The sequence below is a fragment of the Panthera pardus genome, unplaced genomic scaffold (assembly GCF_024362965.1).
Source record: "Panthera pardus isolate Hobbes unplaced genomic scaffold, ASM2436296v1 HiC_scaffold_21, whole genome shotgun sequence".
Taxonomy (NCBI): Eukaryota; Metazoa; Chordata; class Mammalia; order Carnivora; family Felidae; genus Panthera; species Panthera pardus.
In genome coordinates, this window is record NW_026526777.1 from 2,316,513 (window position 1) to 2,334,350 (window position 17,838).

Here is a 17,838-nt window from a genome sequence, read left to right on the forward strand (position 1 = left end):
CCGCCCCTGCTCGAGAGAGAGAGAGAGAGAGAGAGAGAGAGAGAGAGAGAGATGGCTCCGCCTCCCGCCCCACCCCCCACCCCACCTGGGGGGCCCTGAGCCCCGGCTCCCCGGCCTCTGGATCTGGCCCCGGGGCCGGGTGCAGGGCTCGCCGGCCCGAGACAGCTGGCTCCCGCGCCAGGGGTGTCTGGGGAGGCGACACGGGCCGAGCGCTCGGCTTGGGCTCTCAGCCGGGAGGAGGGGGCGCCAGGCCCGGGGCGCAGATACCCAGGTCTCACGTCCTGCAGCGCGAGCCCCAGGGTCACGTCTCGCTCGGTCCCCACCTGACTCGGTGCGCTCGGCCCCGTGGCGCCCGGCACCCGGCGGCACTACCAGCGGGCGAACCTCGCTCCGAGCCGGAGTTGCGGAAGACGAGGCGGCGGGGCTCGGCTCCACTGGGGCCCAATTGGGTCCGGGGCGGCCGCCCCGAGCTCAGAGACCTGCGGGGGAGGCCAGGGGCTGCGGGGCCGGGCACCCGAATGAGGCAACGGCGCCCCCTGCCGGAGCGGCTGCAGGGGGCTGGGAGGGGCGCCCCCCGCCCCCCCCCCCCCAACAGGCCGGTCTCCCCAGGGTTTAGGGCTGCGGCAGTGCGGGGGGCCTCTGGGGACCCTGGAAGCTGGCGCGGGGGAGACTCCCACCTCTTCAGGGGTTGGGCGGGCATCGAAGGGTTAAGCAGGAGCCGCGGGCGCGAGTCTGGGGAGGGCAGAGGTCACAGCCAATCACTTGACACGAGCTCTTTATTAAGGCGGTTTCTGCGTCTCCCGGCTCCCCGGACCCCCCGGGGATCGCAGCCGGCGGCGACGGGGAGGGGAGGCGGGGACCGAGGCGCGGAGCCCCGGTGCGCCGCGCTGCCACCCAGGTTGGAGGGAGACTGGGTGCCCCGGGAAGGGGGTGGAGCGGGGTCTCAGGTGTCACCGCCGTGCGCAGTTCAACGGGCGGAAGGAGAGGCCGCCCCCCCCCCCCCCCCCCCCGCCAGCAGCTTCGGAGCGGGACATCAAAGGAGGGGGCCGGGCCCGGCTCCCCGCGGAGGCCCCTGCGGGGCGGGCTGGGGGGGGCCTGACCCAAATGGAGGTCCGGCCGGGAGCCCCGAGGCCGCCAACGGTAGAGCCGCGGAGGCGGACGGGCCCGGCGGGCGCCCAGGACTGCGGCCCGCTTCCCTTGGCGAAAGCGCGCACGTGGCCCCGCGGCCCGCCGCGCGCCGCACCCAGGCCCCGCTCCAGGCCCCTTGCGAGGAAAAGCCCCACATCTGGTCCCAGCGCTGGCCCCTCCCTGCCAGCGTGTCCGTGGGAGGGGCAGAGGACAGGCTCACTGGGACTCGGAACCCTTCTTCTTAGGGCCCCTGGACCGGCCAAGAGGGTTGGGGGCCTTGGCTGGGGAGGAGGCCGGCGGAACAGAGCCCCAGGAGAGGGGCTGGGGAGCTTTCACCGAAGCCTGGACAAGTGCTGGGGCTCCCTCCGTGCTGTGAAGAGGGGAATCCCTGAAAAATGCCTGTGCGCAGACAGTGCAGCAGCCGGGGTGCCTCTGAACTGAAGGGATGGATGGCGGCGGGATGGCCCTGCTTCCCGGAGGGAGCTGCGTGCTTCAGCCGGGCTTTAGGGGTCCTGGGCTTGTGTGGGAGGGCTTCTCTGGGGGTGGGGGGTGGCCTGGGCTTCTGCAGTAAGAGGGCAGCAGGTCGCAGCTCTTGGAGGAAGGGCAGACAAAAGCAGAGGTGGTGGAGGGGAGGGGCGGGGGGAAGCCTGGGGCCTGGGGTTGGACGCCGGGCTGTGCTCCTCCCCCCACCCGCTGGCGCTGCTGTAGGTAAAGGGAGGGGGATTCGGTTCTGACAGTGAAATCAGGCTCCTGGCCAAAGGGATGAGGAGAGGCCTGGGGGAGGGAACAGGGCAGGAACCCATGCACCCCTCCCCCCGCTCCCGCGCCCGCGTCTTGGTCTTGCCCCGGGGTCACCACGACCACCTCCTCTCCACACCAGCCCTCTGAGGCCCCTGCCAGAGGGTCCAGTCCCCGGCTCCGTGGGCATCTTTCCTGCTGTACATGAGAAGGGCCGGTGCGGGCCGGCTCCCCCACGGGCCTGGTGACTAAGGATGTTAAAACCTCACCCAAAAGATGGTCAGCAGGAGGCTGGACCTACAGGAGCACAGAGGAGGGATGTGGTCTGGCTGAGGATCCTGGCGAGCTTGGATGGGGGCTCTCTGGGGTGGGGGCAGGGAGGCCTGGGCCCATACACCTCCCTTCACTTCCTCACCCCAACCCCCCCACCCCTTGGCCAGGCAGCCAGAAGTTCCAAAGAGACAGAAGTAAGACAAAGGGAAGTCGGGCTGGGAAGGGAATTTTTTCCAGATGTGAGTGCTTGTGGTTTGGCAGCTCTGAGCCTGAGCTCCGGCCCCCGGCACCCCAACCCTGGCTGAGGGGGTGGGTATGGGGTCTGAGAAGCTAGGCCGGTGGTCCCAGCCCCCAGCAGCCCTGTGAGCCCACGGGCAGCGTGCTGGCGGAGGGGGCTCCGGGGAAGATGCAGGGGAAGGGGCTTAGGGGACACTGTGAATGGGACAAGAGGACTGGGGGTTGGGAAAGGGGGCTACCAGTGGGGGATGGGGAGCCCAGGGGCTAGGCTTGGAACCGGGCCGCGGGGAGGAGCTTAACCCCCACCCCACCGTCAGTCACTCAGTCACAATCAACTGGCTTTAATTTCCCTCCAGGATCAATAAGGAGAAGGAATTTCCCTAGTGTTGCTGGCCTTTTCATTATGACCAAACCTGATGCAGATCTGCCCCCGGGGGGGGGGGGGGGGGGTAGGGGGGGAGTGCGCAACCCGATCTCCCTTTCTAGCTTTCCAGGAGCCTTGGTCCTACCCCTGTTGGGGGCTCCCCCAGGAATTTGGAGACTCAGGGAGGGGGCGCAAGGTTGATGAGAAAAGCTAGAGCAGCGGAGGCAGAATGGGGGTGGGGTGGGGAGGAAACTGGGCTAACAGTTAGGAAAGGAACGTTCTGGGGCTTTGTTCCCATTGCTCGGTGGCTGAGAGGAAAGTGGCTGGTTTTGCAGCGGAAGGAATGGAGGTTGGCGCGCTCCTGGCTGGGTGGAGGGGCGTGAGCACGAGTGGATGTAGATGTGTGCCCTACGGGGGTGGGGTGGGGGGAACGGGTCTGGGGGCTTGGGAAGAGGAGCTGCCCCTACCCCCTCTCCATCACTTCGGTGAGGATGGGGCTGGAGGGACCAGCAGCCCAGCTGGGGTTGGAAAGAGTGGGCGAGTCACGAATCCCACCCCCCTCCCGCCCAGTCATGAACCCCTTCCCCTCCCCGACCTACTGGGACCGGAGAAGATTCTCTGGCCAAACTCAGCACTTGTATAAGAGCCTCACCCTGAGCAGTGTTATTACATCTGCTGGGTCAGAGAGTTTGTTGGCTGGGAGTCCTGTAGAAATTAAACCCAGGTGAAGCTGGACACTGGGTCTCTGCCACTCAGTGTAGGGGCAGCAGGGCAGGGCAGGGGGTCTGAGAGTAGGATAAAAGAGCCAGGAGTGGCCGGGGAAGGACAGTGGTGTCCCCTGGGTCCCCAGGCCGTCAGCATTCCACATGGGGCAGTGTGAACTCAAGCCTCCTGCCCCCTGGTCTGGTCTGACCCCTTAGGACCGAGGCGCAGGTTCCATTCTTGTCTGTCTCCCTGGGTTCAGGGACCCAGCCCTTTGCAAGGCTTTGGTAAGGCCTGGCTCCGACTCTCCCCACATCAGATTGCTGTTGTAGCAGGACGCACGGAGGTTAGACTGGAAAAGAGCTTCCAGTGAGCCGAGGTGCCGTCTGGGGGACAGGGCCAGAGACCTGGAAAGCAGGCGACTCACCTCCCTGCAAACCAGGGAAAGGGCGGCAGAGAATCCCGAGTGACCTGAAGAAAGGGGCAGCTGGACTCAGAGGGGATGACAGTGACCTCCAGGGCAGGTGCGGCCCGGCAGGGTCAGACGGTCGGGGTGAGGGGGGGCGGGGGCTGCCCGAGTCAGAAGTCAGTCAGAGCGACGAGGGTCTGTGCCCCGGCGCCCAGGCGGCTCCTCTGTTGTTTTTGGCTCTGGTGCCTGGTTCCCAGCTGCCAACGCTCTCCCCAGGGCTGGGCCGGGCCCCGAGCGGGGCAGGCAAGAGGGAGGAGGTGGGGATGCCCTGGCTGAGGACGTGTCCAGACTGAATCTTGTCCCCCGAGAGAGGCCCCTGGCTCAGCTGGCCTCCGGTCACACTGTTCTCGCTCCCTGCCCCCGGGATCTTTGCTTCTCTGTCCCTCTGCCTTTGTTCCAGACTGGTGCTTCCTGCTGGTCTGGCATAGGGCATCACCTCTCTCCCCACGCAGGCCGCTGCCCATTCTTGCCTGCTGCGGTCGGCGACAGGCACCGAAGTCGGGCTCCCCTTACTCTGGTCTTCCTGCTTCTTGGAGAACCTCCAGCGTTAAGTCAGGGATCCAGCGTGGCTGGCACTGTTGATGGCAACTGCCAGCATCTGAAGCTGCACAGGCCTGGGCCTGACGCTGGCCAGCTGTGCCCCTCCCGCCCCCCCCCCCCCATTTCCCCTCCGGAAGGAGCCCCTCCCCCTCCCAGGGCAGCACTACTGGAGGGAGAAGTCAGGCGGCACCAGCACCATGACCCGCAGTTAAACTCCTCTTGGCTTTTATGAGCCAGTGACTGGGGCTGGACCCCTCTGCCACTCCCACCCTGTGCTGGGCACCGGCCCCTTAACCCCTGGCAGCCCAGGGCAGGAAAGGGAAGCCAGAGCAGAGACAAGTGTGGCAGTAGGCAGACGGCGGTCTTGCACAGGACTGGCTCTGGGGGCCCAAGCCATCTCCCAGATGCCTCCTCTCCCGCTCTCTGAGGACGGGGAAACTGAAGAAGAGCCAGAGGTCCCGGGAATCCCTCTCCCTGTTGAGATGATCAGGAGTTTCGGGAAGAAGAAGGAAATCTGCAGGGCTGCACGCGGGGTGGGTGCTCTCTTCCTGATCTGGCCTGGGCTGCAGAGGGTGGGCACTGGGCCAGAGAGGCAGACTCTGGACTGGACAGGAAAGGGGCAGGAGGGAGGGGAGGGGGTCACGGTGCCAGAGAAGAGGCTGCGAGGTTTTGAGGTCTGGGCTTTGAGGTTCTGGACGGGGCTAGAAAGAGGGCATTGGACTCTGTTCCCAGGAGCCGGGGCAGGACAACAGGGGCTGATGGGTCAGCGTCAGGAAGGAGGCCGGCTAGAGGAGGACTCCTCGGCTAGGCTCCTGGGTGCTCCCTTTCCCTCTTCTCCCCGCCCCATGGAGCACGCCTGCAGGCAGTGACACCCAGTAGTTGGGCTGGGTGCCCCTGCCCCTGCCTGGCTCCAGGGAGGAGGCCACAGCCCCGGAAGCTAGATAGTAAGGACCAGCTTCCCCGACTCCAGGATGCTTCCTGCTGCAGACCAGGCCCAGGCTCACCTCTCTGTAGGGCCAGTGGGCCAGACTCCCGGAGACAGAGGTGCAGGGGAGCGAGCAGAGTGGGGGAGGGCCCCAGAAGCCCAGCTTCCCAGTCCCTGCCCCCACATTCCCATCTTAAGTGGGCAGGGAGTTAAAGGACACAAGAGTTCAGCGTCTGGCCCCTTAGCAGGCTAGGGCCTTGTCCTTCCAGTGACCCCCCCATCCCTGCCCCTCCTTACAGTCTGCTAGAGATGGGCGGTGGGGGAGGCCCAGACAGCCTGAGCCCTAATGGCTTTCCCCGGGCAGCATGAACAAAATGGGAAAAAGATGTGTGAGGTGGGCAGCTCTGATTTCCTCTCTCATGCGGGCGCCAGCTCTGGTCTGGAAAATGTTAGCTGTCAAAGAGAGAGAGACTGAGCAGTCTCCGGCCTCCCCCTGCCCTGCACTCCCTACACCACCCCATCTAGCACCGGGGGCCCCCAGCCCGCCTGGATTCCCTGAGGGCACCAGGCTAGTGCCTGTGAATTTCACGTGGTCAGGCTCCCCCGACCAAGCCCCACCTCCCCTGCCTGTGTCTCCTCCGCCAACCTGGGGAAGACATCCCAGGGGCAGTTTTGGCACTTGGGGATTCGCAGGGACACGTCGTCCTTGGGGGATCAAAGGAGCCAGTGGCAGCGTCTCCTGGATTAGGCAGTCTCACACCTCCTAAACCCCAGAGCTCTGGGACCAGCCTCAGGTTTTCAGGTGATCTGGGTTCCCGCCGAGCTGAGCTGGCAGTAACTGGCCCAGAGACGGAGCCGTCCTGGGTCCAGAACACTCGTGGGGTGTGCCTCTCGCTGCGTGTGGGTACTGTGGTCTCTGTGGGCCAAATCCCCTCTTCTGAGCTCCGGCACTAGGCCCCCAGGAGCCCCAGGGAACTGAAGCCAAGGCGAGGGGAGGCGCCCACTGCCTCGGAGATGAGGGTGTGTGTGGAGGGAGGGTCCCAGCCGAGGAGGAAGCTGCCAGAACACTCAGCCCTTTCTCCAGAGGGCCCCTTTGCCGCTGCCTGGGCTCCACCCTCCCATCCTTCAGGAAAGCTCCCGCTCTCGCTCTCGCCTGGCTGGAGCTGCTGGGCTGGATTATCTGCCTCCCTGTGGGTCCTGGGTGTGGGCTCCGTCTCCCTCCCCCGGCTCCCAGGGCAGGGGCAGTCAGCCTCCTTCCTCCTTTGATTATGGTTGGATCCCTCTCATGGAATCTTTCCAAAGAAGCGACCGAACAGGATTCCACAGGGGTGGAAGGAAAAAAGAGACCGACCCTTCCTTGGCGGAAGCTGTCCTGACCCAGGGATGCCAGACAGACTGGGTTCCTGATGCTGCTTGGAGCTGTGACAGTGGGGCCAGGGCCGCAGGTCAGGCCTTGAGAGGAGTTGTGGGTCGGCCCTGCGCTGTGTGAGAGTGCCCCACGTGCTGCCTGGAATGGAGCTGATCCCAAAGCTTTGCTCTTTTTTTATTTATAAGAGAGAGAGCACAAGTTGGGGAGGGGCAGAGAGAGAGGGAGACACAGAATCTGAAGCAGGTTCCAGGGTCTGAACTGTCAGCTCAGAGCCCGATGCGGGGCTCGAACTCACGGACCGCGAGATCATGACCTGAGCCGAAGTCGGACGCTTAACCTACTGAGCTACCCAGGCGCCCCCATTCCAGATTCTTAAAAATACTTTCCCTCCCACCGCCTCTCCCCACCCCCCACCTCTCTCAAAGTCCTGTGCGTTCTATATACCCATTCAAAGAAAGCCCAGAGTTGGCGGTGTCCTGAAATGGCTGTACATATTCAAGGCAGCCAGCCTGCAGGTCAGGACAGCCAGGGGCCTGGGCAGCGAGGGCTTGGGGGGACGCCCGGCTGGCCAACCCACTAGATGTCACTTACCCATGTCATCACTGCCTGAAAAAGATCTCGCAATGTGACCGCCCAGAGCCCGCAGCCAACCCTCACCCCTGACCATGCGCTAGGTCCTGACCTCTGAGGGTGTGGGCACTCCCTGAGCTCTCTTTGGCAGGGGGGCAGGTGTGTACAAGAGCTCAGATGAGAGTTCAAAGGCCAAAGTGTCGGCCTTGATTTAAACAGTTGTTCAGGGCGTGCGTGGCTGGTTCGATCAGAGGAGCGTGTGACTCTTGATCTTGGGGTCGTGGGTTCAAGCCCCATGCTGGCTGTAGGGGTTACTAAAAAAAATAAATTGAAATGAAATGAAATGAACGTCTGTTCAGGATCAACCGCACCAAAGATCGCCCATGTGTGTGAAGTTCATCTGTCCTAAATCACGGCGGCCGGGGATCCCGTCCTCTCGCCTCGACAGGGCAAGAGCCTTCATGGTCCTCTGTCCCCATTCTGTCCCCTCGCGGCAGCCCAGGGCTGGGAGGGGGTCCTTTACACCTCAGTGAGTTCAAACCAGTCCTTTGCTCAAATCCCTGCAACGGCTCCGTCTTGTGCAGCTATAAGCCGAGTCCTTACAGCGGCCGAAGGTTCAAACTTCCTCCCTCCATCCCCCCTGCCCACCGACCCCACCTCCTACCACTTGCCCCTTGGCTGGCTCTGCTCCTGAACACACCAAGTGTCCTCCTGCCTCAGGGCCCTGGCACCTCTCACTCTCCCTGGAATGTTCTTCCCCAGATTACACGACTGCTTCCTTCACTGTTTTCAGGTCTCTGCTCCTATGTGCTGCCCTCAGAGACGACTTCTGTAAACAGCCCATCTACAAGGCGCATGTGCATATATGTCCGCCTCCGTCCTCACTGTCCCTCGTGCCACTTGTGACCCCTGGCCGCAAGGGAAGCCCACGTGGGCTGTGCTGGCCTACAGCAGAGTCTGGCACACAGTTGGTGCTCCATAAACATCTCTTGACCAAATGAATGAAGAGTAAGCAAATGACTTCAGCCACAAGCAGTGACTATTAAGGCGGAAAGAAACAATCGGTTGCACCTTTCATTAGCAGTCTTGTTCTTTTTTAACTTTATTTATTTAGAGAGAGAGAGAGAGAGAATCCCAAGCAGGCTCCACACTGTCAGCCCAGAGCCCCACGGGGGGCTTGGCCTGAGCTGAAGTCAAGAGTTGGACACTGAACCGACTGAGCCCCCAGGCACCCAGTACCCTTGTTGATTTCATCATTTACTTAGTTGTCCTGGATAAGCGCATGAAGGAAGTACTTTGACAAAAATGAGGTCTGAAAATGAGAGTGGCCCCGCCCTAGCCAGGAGAGCCCTGGATTCTTCACGCTCCTCAGTGACGCCTCAGCCCCCCTTTTAGAAATGCCATGTGCTTGCGGGCGCCTGGGTGGTTCGGTTGGCTAAGCATCAGACTCTCGATCTCGGCTCAGGTCATGAACTCGGGTTCGTGAGCGGGAGCCCCGCAGAGGGCTCTGCGCTGACAGGAGCCTGCTTGGGATTCTCTCTCTCCCGATCTCTCAATAAATAAATAAACCCAAAAAGAAATGCCACATGCTTATGGCCACATCTGCCCGGGGCACTGAGGATCCAACTCAGGCTCCGCCCTGCCCGGGGCTCTGAGCCTGCAGCGGGCCACCGCGGGTCTCTGACTCGCATCCAACAGCTTAGCCTCTCGGGGCCGCAGCTCCTTGGGCTCCAGCACACCCCAGCCTCCGTCTGCAGCCCGCCCGGCCCCGACCATGTAAACTCTCCACTTCTCTATGTGGACTGCCCAAAGAGTGAGGCCAGAAAGAGCCAGGACAGCCAGCCAGTGCAAACTCGGGTTCTGATGTCACCCAGGACCTCTGCCCTTTCTTGCGTCCTCTGTCAGCTCACTCTCTTGTCTCCACGGCTGTGCCAAACGTCTGTTCCCTGGTTTGTGGCCCATGCTCTGCTTGGACTTAGTAAGCCCTCCAGGTCACCAGGTGCTGCCTGGGAACATACCCACCGGCCCCACCCTTGCCTCTTTCTTTTGGTCCCAGAAGACAAGGCACCCCTGTTCCTGGACGAGGCTAAGCTCAAGACGCCATCTCCTCAGTCTTTTGGGACCCGGTGTAGTGCCCACCTTCCTCAGCACTTGTGGTCCACGGCTTTGCTGGCAGCATCTTCAGACCACCCTCCAGATGCCTCCAGATCACCACCCTCCAGATCCCTCCGGATCACCGCCCTCCAGATCCCTCCGGATCACCGCCCTCCAGATCCCTCCGGATCGCCGCCCTCCAGATCCCTCCAGATTGCCGCCCCCATCTGTCCCCGCCCCCACCGCAGACACTGCTCAGATGAAAGGCACCAAATTGATACAAATAACAGGCCCTTTCCTTGGCTCTCATCTTACTGGTCCCCTGTGTGGTGTCTGATACCATCCCCTCCCTCCTGGAAAGCCTCCTCTGATGGCCTCCCTTAGGCCTTCCTCCGGGGCTTGTAGGAACAGCATCCCCGAGCCTCTGGTCTTGACCTCGTGCTCTCCTTTATACACTTTTCTATGTGACGCCCTCACCCTCCATCCGAGGCGCCCCCCGCTGTTGCCCTGTCGTCCCTAAGCTGCCGCCCCGGCTCTTTCCCCCCCGCTGAGCTGCAGTCTGGTGTCTTCTGAGTCAACCCAAGTCGGCCTCCTCAGAAGCCCGCTCTTCTGCCCGCCGCACGCACCACCCTCACGGCTGACGGCCCCACGGTCTATTCCTGCAGCTCAGAAAGAGCAAGACGGTCTCTGATCTCCCCGCCCTGCTCTCTAGGTCATGGTGATTCCACCTCCTCAGGGACGCTCAGGTGCACCCTCCTGCTTCACGGACTCAGGCCCCGGTCACTGCTCATCCAGGCTCGTCCACAGAACCCCTCTCCTGAGAGGCCCTTCTCCAATCCTGCTTCCATCTGGCTGCCAGCAGCGTCTTCCTAAAACACAAATGTGGCCACATCACTCCCCGGCTTTAAAACCCGCAACGGCCCTGGACAGCTTGCCACTGAAATGGATTTACTGGTTTCTCTTTTTCAGACTGTAAGCAGCTGGGGGACAAAGACCACGCCGTTTCCCTGGGGTCTGCCACAGGACCTGGCACACAGCAGGTGCTTCGTCGATATCCGAGCAGGGGATTCCAAGTCTCATCAGGTGCCGCCTGGACGGGTTAAGGGCGGAGTAGGGCAGCGGTTAAGAGCGGAGGCTTCAGGCACAGCTGGCAGGTCCGAGTGCCAGCGCCAACCCCCAGCTATTTGGCCTGGGCGCGATTTCTTATCGTTTGTCAACCTAGGCTTCCTTGACTGCTGTCCTAGAACAGCACCGCCTACCTTCCCGAGAATGGCACAGTGTGCCTACAGGACTTAGCACAGTGCCCGACACAGGGACACAGTCAAAGACCAGGGGCTGTTGTCATTATTATCGATGGCAACCATTAGTTACCCATCAGGGGTAGAAAACAATCCCAGGATCTTAATGCTGGAGTCCTTAAGCCCCAGAAGGAAACCGACAGCCACCAATGCGGAATGCGGTGAAACCAAACTTGAAACATGTTATCAGTAACTTGTATCAGTATCAGTATCAGTACAGGGTAACTTGCTCTTCTGCCTGGGCTCGAGGGCTTGCTCCGCAGAGTAAATGCAAGTGCTCTGTGAGCAATACAGTGTAGACAGAAGATACACAGTGCAGACAGGACATACTCGCAGACACACCTGGCGTATTTCACACCTGCGTATGGTCTCTCCCAACACGGACTCGGGATGACGTACCTCGGGGCAAGTTCATAATTACAGTCCTGTTGTGCTTCCCTATTGTCAGCTGTAATCATCTGTTAAACCAGGAATCAAACGACTCCTCCTTGCAACCTTCGCTATGGCCATCAGTGGAGACAGGGCGGCACGATCACCTCAAATTCCCACACACAACGCCCTGCCCCTACTGAGAACCGCTTTGCTAAGGTTCAGGCTGTCGAGACGACGTTGGCAGGGTCCACTTCTCACGCGCTGCCCTTTGCTGACCTCGCCCGCAGAAGGGGTCCCTGAATCAGAACACGTCCTTCCTCTCTGAAGAGAAAGCATTAGAAAAGCTTGTGTTTTGCCGCAGTTCAGGCAAAACGCTTGCTGATCGGAATTCAGGCAGCAATCTGCAAGGGGCTGGCCACCCTCTTGGAGGAAGCCAGGCCCCTGGGACAGAGGAGCAGAGAAGGAAGGGGACTTAAGGAGGCACCCTTGCGGGGCAAGCTGGGCTCTACCCAGAAAGTGTGAGGAGAGAAAACGCTGAGGAAAACGGTCACAAGGTCCTCTGGTCCCCAGGTTCTTCGTGGTGAGCGTAAGACAGCTCTTTCCAGCGTTGACCGAGACCAGGTGCCTTCAGGACATGGGGGTGCGGTGGGGTGGAGAGGAAGTCCAAGGGTCAGCTGCTGTTTACCCAGACTCCCACAAGGCCAAGTCCAGCCGACGTGTACCCCCAAAACTGAACTCAACTGAGATTTTTCGTCATCTCCCACCTTAACTGATTAAAACGTAACTAAGACTTGCTTTCGGCGTATTCCCGGTTTTGGGCGCGGCCCTCCTAGATCATTCCCACCTAGAGGTGCGTGTGAGGGCGCCTGGTACGTCTCTGCGGTGTCACGGACGTTCCGTGTGTCAGGCTCAGCAGGAACCAACTTGCTCTGAGCTCCAGAGCTGCCTGTGCAAGCGGGTCCCACGGTGCAGGACAGGACGGCAAGGCCACGTCTGAGGTCCGGGTTGGCTGCAGGAAATTCCCTTCTACCGGCAGCCGCGACCGTAGCCCTGCCCCTGGAGCCAAAGCAGCCACTCGAGGGGCACAAGCCACACAAGAGTGCGGCCTCCACACAGTCTCAAGACTGTGCACAAAGCAATCCCAGACACGAGGTCAGACCCGTGACTCACCTTCCCAGGAGGGCGTGTGCCACCGAGGAAGCGCTGGCAGGACGGACCAGGCTGGCGTCACCCAGCACCCTCCCGCCCCTGCTCCGTCCCTCCCGCGTGCCCACCCTGAATCGCTCTACTGGTCACACACCCGTGTGTGAAGGTGTCTGCGTGGCTTGGGGCACCGCTGCAGGCGTGCTCGATTCATGGTAGGGGTGGGGACCGGGCACCAGAGCACACGGGCCACACACAAGGGCTTAGTCGGCGCTCCCTGGTGACTTCTGGCCAAAAAGGGCCCAGTTAGTGCCGTCCACAGAGATCCTGGACCCCTCACAGAATCACAGCCCTGTGAGACCTTGTCACAGAGACTTTTTTCAAAAAGGCTCTACGCCCAACGTGGGGCCTGAACTCACAATCCCGAGATCTAGAGTTGCACGCTCTAACAACTCGAGCCAGCCGGGCGCCCCACCTGGTGACAGAGCTTTTTAGCGTAAACTGAAACAGAAAACAGCACACGAGTGTTTTTCCATTATAAAAATTTATCAAGGGAACAATTTGAGTCCTTAAAGGTTTGCTTTAATGAAGTAAAAGACTAAAAACCATGAAACCACTTTAAGTTCTTTTTTAACCTACCAGGTGGGATCTAAATTAAATAAATCCTCTAACGCTTTAGGAGAGACGTTGCTTTCCTAAATCAGAAAAATTGATCTCCAAGTCCCGCTCTCCTACCCCTAAGAACTGAACCTCAGCAGGGATGGCTCCCCTAAGGACGGGCGCTATGTCTCCGATGCAGACAAGGCCAAGGGCAGAATCTGTGACACGCGGTGTGACCAGCCAACCAGCGCACTTCTGACCGCGAAAGAGGGCACTGCTATTTACGTGAGGACCAAAGGCATAAAACGGACTTGCGGCCACCCTAGTGATAAGGCAGTTTGGGAAACGGTTCCCAGTGTGCCCCCCCCCCCGGAAGTCAAAAGGCCCGCCTGGAGCCAAGCACCCTGGGACCTGCAGGTAGCACCATTTAGGAGGGAAACAGTCCAGGGCTGGTCCTGACACGGAGGCTTCCTCCCTCCGCGGGATTCTCAACCAGACACGACACGACACCGGAGGTGAAATTTCAATGAATACTAAGTCTGGGGCGGAGCCGGTCTCTCCCGGTTGGGGCAGCGAGCCGGGCCGCTGCCCAGTCCTGCTGCCCGGTCCTCCCGGGCACGGTGCTGCTGTCCACCTCTCGTCACCGGCGCCTCCGCGGCCGCTAGTCCTTTGGGGGATTCTGGGCCAGGTGCTGTTCCCACTCGACTTCAACCAACTTGTACAGCTCCATGGTGGCCTGAGCGTCTTCCACGGAGGAATGCCCGCTTTTCCCAACCTGGACGCCGGAGGAAGAGAAGAACGTGAAGCCACAGAGAGACACTACGGCTTTCCTTCCCAACTGGCTCTCCGCGGCCCCCGGGGTGCAGGTGCTTCTGCAGAGTCTGTGGGCTGCGAAGGCCGAATTCCGGTGGGGTCTAGTCCCCACCCCATCTCAGAGGCTCCACTCCCACCCTAATGGCTCAGCCCTTCCTGTGGACGCAGGTGCTCGTCGGTCTACGCCCGGCCAGCACGACGCACCAGATGGCCACCAGGCCTTCCGAATCTTCCAGCTTCCCCAGTGCCTAACCACGCTCTACGCGACGCGCGGCCCCTCCTCCTCCGGCCAGGCAGGCCGCCCTCCTCTGAGTGCAGACGCGTAGACCACGCAGGGGGTCCCGGCACCCACTCTGCGGACTTCTGGACACCACCACGTGCTCTCCTCTCTTCCTCTCTTCTCAGTTAGGGCTTTGCACCCACCTGAAGGCTCTTCCCTGTCCCGAGCACCCTCGGTGACGCTCTGGGACGGGAGCTGTCACCCCACGTACAGATGGAGAGTCTACCGGAACCCTCGGTCCAAAGCTCTTCCCGTCAGAGCAGCCCGCCCACACCTCTCTACAACCAGAGCAATTCCGGGGCCAGAGCCTGGAACAAGGCCGCACGGAGGGCGCCCCCAGCGTCCGAGCCGCGGGCCTGGCCGCACTGGGGAGACACTACCTGGATGTCCCGGTTCAGAAGCTTCTTGGTGAGACACTTGAGGGACACGGTGGCGTTCTCTGGGCACTCGGCCTTCCGGTTGAGGGGCGGGATGTGGGAGGTGTCGCGGGTGAGGGACTTGGGGTGGGAGTACTGAAGGGCTTTGAAGTCGTTGTGGATGGCATGCCCCACCACTATCTTCCCTGCGAGGATCTTCAAGATCTGAAACAGGAACAGAGGCGGCGCTGGCGAGGAGGCGACGAAGCCCCTGCATCCTACAAGCCCAACGTGGCCATGGGTCCTTCTAGGCCCTTTTCTCCAAGTGCTCACCCGGCTCATCCTTGAAACGCCCTCTCCCACCAGGCTTCTTCCACCTGAGGCCCAGCTCCGCGCCCCGAGGTGAAAGCAGCTACCACCCAAGACGACCCCGCCGCACCACGACGGTAACCCCCGTCCGGACTTACATCCCCAACGGCTCCTTATCTTCTAACTTCCATCTCAGCAACAGACCGATTTGCCTCCATCCCAAATCACACACACGCCTGAGATGCTCACGTAACTATCCAGGTCGGTTCTGGCTCGCTACGTGAAGACCTTTGACCCCTACCACATGCTGGCCTGAGACACGAGGCTTGGACAGATGGGGTCAGAGATGGCCTCCAGGGAGGTGACGGAAGCCCCAAATTGTACACAAAGTTACATACATGGGGTTTTTTTTGGGGGGGGGGGGGACGGGGAGGGTCTACGGTTTCCATCCGACTCTGGAAGGCCCTACGAGCTACAAAAGCTTCAGAACCTCTTGCAGACTAAGTCCGCATGCGCCAGCCCCCGGCCTTCAGCTCTCCCCACTCACTCACCAGCCGCCCTGGAACCTTATTCCCGTGACCCTCAGAAGCAAAGACCTTCTCGCCACCGCAGGATCTTAAAGCGCGAGGGCAAACCGCGAAAGAGGACAACCAAAGAATACGCCACCAGCTCTGAAGGCCGTTCCCCCGACGGGTTCCGAACAGGTTGTGAACAGGAACTAAAGCGCCCTGACTGGGACACGGCCGGCAGGAAGCCCTGGAAGCGGCAGACCCTGTGAACGGGGCTCTCGGCCCAGCCTGAGCGCTGGGGGATCACTTTAGGACGAGAGCCCCGCGGGAGCGCCACGGGCCAGGCAGGTGCGGGCTCCTAAGGGCACTCTGCGCCCCGCCACACCCTCCCCACCTTCCGCCTCTCCCAAGCGCGGCTCAGGGGTGCCCTGGTGCGCAGGCTCAAGTCCTCTCGGGTTCTTTCTAAGACCCGGCCCCCTCCCCTCTGCTGAACCGCCTCCAACTGACTGCAGGCGCACGAAGAACACCAGCGGAACACAGAGTGTCCGGAGAAAGCAGAGCAGGGAGGGGGTTGAAGTGGCAGAGAAGTGGACCAAGAGCGCCCTCTGGAGGCCTCCCACGACCAGCTGGCTTCCTCTCCTTCACCTCAGGTTCACCTTCCTTTTCCCGTCCCTCTGTGGAGCTCCCCGCGGCCGGCGAGGAGGCTGGCTCAGCGAGCGAGGTGAGAACCCGACACGACAGCCCTGTGTCGTCTGTCGCAGCTGTCGCCTCGGCACACCCGACCCAGGTACGCGAGTCACCCCTGCTCCCACCACCAGCACCAGCACCTCCCACGCTTGGCAGGAAGCCCTCCCCACTCTCCCCGAAGAGATGGAGCGTCCCCCCCCCCCCCCCCCCCCCCCCGCCATCCGCGCCTGGGGCTCTGTCCCTCAGTGGTTACTTCTCTGTACGGATTCCCAGTTCCCCAGACAAGGATTCGACCGGAGAGCGAACAGTCTCAGCCAACCAAGTTCCCTCCACCAGCTAACTGTAGCCTTCTGGACTCCCACCGCTCTGCCCCAGCAGGAAGCCCTCTTCCCGTGGCGATCCACTCCCTCCTTCCCTCCTCCACGTCCTCTGGCGCCTTCCTAGAGTGACATCCTTTGCTGAAAAAATGACGCGGACCTCCGCCCACCGGCCTCGCCACTGCCACCGGACCCCACGCCTCTCACCTGGCTCCGAGCGACCTTGAAGGGTGTGGCGTTCACCATGTGCTGCTTCCGGATGCCACTCCATCTGGTCCGGTAGTCCACGATGTGGCAGGGGGGGAGGATGTACTCATCATAGAGCACATCTCCGTGGTAGCTGACGATGCTACATCGAGCCAAGGAACTGACGTGCCCCTTGGGTCCTGTGCCCACCATCTCGCAGTCAATCGCCACCATTTTCCCTGGTGTCTTCTGCGACGCCCCGGAGCATTTGTTCTCCAAATGAGATTGGGTGGAGTTCTGTGGGGCGTTTTTCTGAGTAGGGTTCTTCTGGGGGCCCTTCTTCCGGGAGCGAGCTGGGTGGCTCCTAGTCTTTGGAAGAGCACTCTGGAACTCCCCCAGCAGATCTACTTTAGCCACGACAGACCCGGCCTTCTGTGAAGGGGCAGGGGTCAGCCAAGGCACCGCAGCTTTCCTGTCCAGGGACGGCTCTGGTCCGCTGCTGGAGGCGGCGGTCTTCTTCTTTGGAAGGGGAGAGACCTTCCAAGTGCCATCCACCCTAGGAGCTTCCCCTTTCTTCGGAGGATCTGGGTGCAGCTTAGGCACCTTGCTAGGGTGCTGGTTCTTCTTATTCAGAAAACCTCTCCGTTCCAAGAACCTCCTCTTCTTGACAAATTTTCGGTGCTTGGCATTCCCCTCTAATGCCTTTTTGGGGGGAGGTTCACCAAAATCCAAATTGAGGAGTAAGGTAGACATGAGGACAGTGGACGGCGGGAGAGCAGTTGGGAGGAGCGGCTTACTGACGACAGGAAGACAGAGGACTCATCTTCTGCTGAATCCCACAGGCCAGCATCCGGAGGTCCGCAGGACACCCTGGGGAAGAGAGTAATCCTGACAACGGAGCCCATAGGCCCCGCGAAACAGTAAGACCCATCTCCGGACGACTTAAAGCTGGAAAGACATCAGACCGACCGCCCAGAACAGGTACGAATCTGTAATGTGAAATAATGTCAGGGGCACGGTCTGCGCCAGGAAGCTTCGGTTCTAGCGCGGGCCCCCAATTCACCAGCCACAGGGTCTTGAGAAGGCCACTTCCCCTCCCAAGAGCTCAGTCTCGTTCGCACCCGGAGGGGGCTGTAGGGCCAACCACCTCGAACTCTGCGTCTGGAAAGCCAGAACAGTGGAGCTGTACCATCCGCCCGCGAGGGCCTCCGGATTACCCAGGCATCCCCGCGCGGCTCCAGGCGGGGGACCACCACACGCGTCTCACGCCGGTCCTTCTCCCGACAAAGGCCCTCTGACCACACACACCCGCTGGGTGAACTGAGGCTTAGGGCCCCCTACGTCGGCGAGCACGCCGGGGGTCCCCGCCACCGAGAGCGACCCCCCGCGCCCGCACCTACCTCCTCGCCGGCCCAGCTAAGAGCGGAAGCGCCCGGAACCGGAGGCGGAAGTCGGCGCGCGCCGGCGAGGCCCGGGCCGGCAGGCGCGCGGGTTGGACCGCGCCGGGGGCCGACGCGCACGCGCCCGCAGCGCCCCCGCCTCCGGGAGCGAGGCCAGGG

General features: G+C 61.6%; 1 protein-coding gene across 2 annotated transcripts; it reads right to left on the reverse strand.

Moving 5' to 3' along the window:
* Positions 1 to 12,747: 12,747 nt before the first annotated feature.
* On the reverse strand, positions 12,748 to 17,789 carry ISG20L2 (interferon stimulated exonuclease gene 20 like 2). Of its 2 annotated transcripts, none has more exons than XM_053908834.1 (4): positions 17,680 to 17,789; positions 16,301 to 17,268; positions 14,296 to 14,496; positions 12,748 to 13,597 (listed from the first exon to the last, which is right to left on the reverse strand). In XM_053908834.1, exons 2-4 carry the CDS (start codon positions 17,030 to 17,032, stop codon positions 13,484 to 13,486), a joined length of 1,047 nt encoding a protein of 348 aa, XP_053764809.1. In that variant the 5' UTR covers positions 17,033 to 17,268; positions 17,680 to 17,789; the 3' UTR covers positions 12,748 to 13,483. The 2 variants fall into 2 exon arrangements, with proteins under 2 accessions (XP_053764809.1, XP_053764810.1); XM_053908835.1 differs by having other exon boundaries at positions 16,301 to 17,149; positions 17,680 to 17,763.
* Positions 17,790 to 17,838: the final 49 nt, after the last annotated feature.

Bases quoted from the DNA above. Each gene is read 5' to 3' on its own strand.
- ISG20L2 (XM_053908834.1), bottom strand. From the start codon at position 17,032: ATGTCTACCTTACTCCTCAATTTGGATTTTGGTGAACCTCCCCCCAAA. The intron at 14,497-16,300 runs GTGAGAGGCGTG...TTCCTGTTTCAG, and splicing joins TCAAGGTCGCTCGGAGCCAG to ATCTTGAAGATCCTCGCAGG. The intron at 13,598-14,295 runs GTAGTGTCTCCC...TCCGGCGTCCAG, and splicing joins TTCTGAACCGGGACATCCAG to GTTGGGAAAAGCGGGCATTC.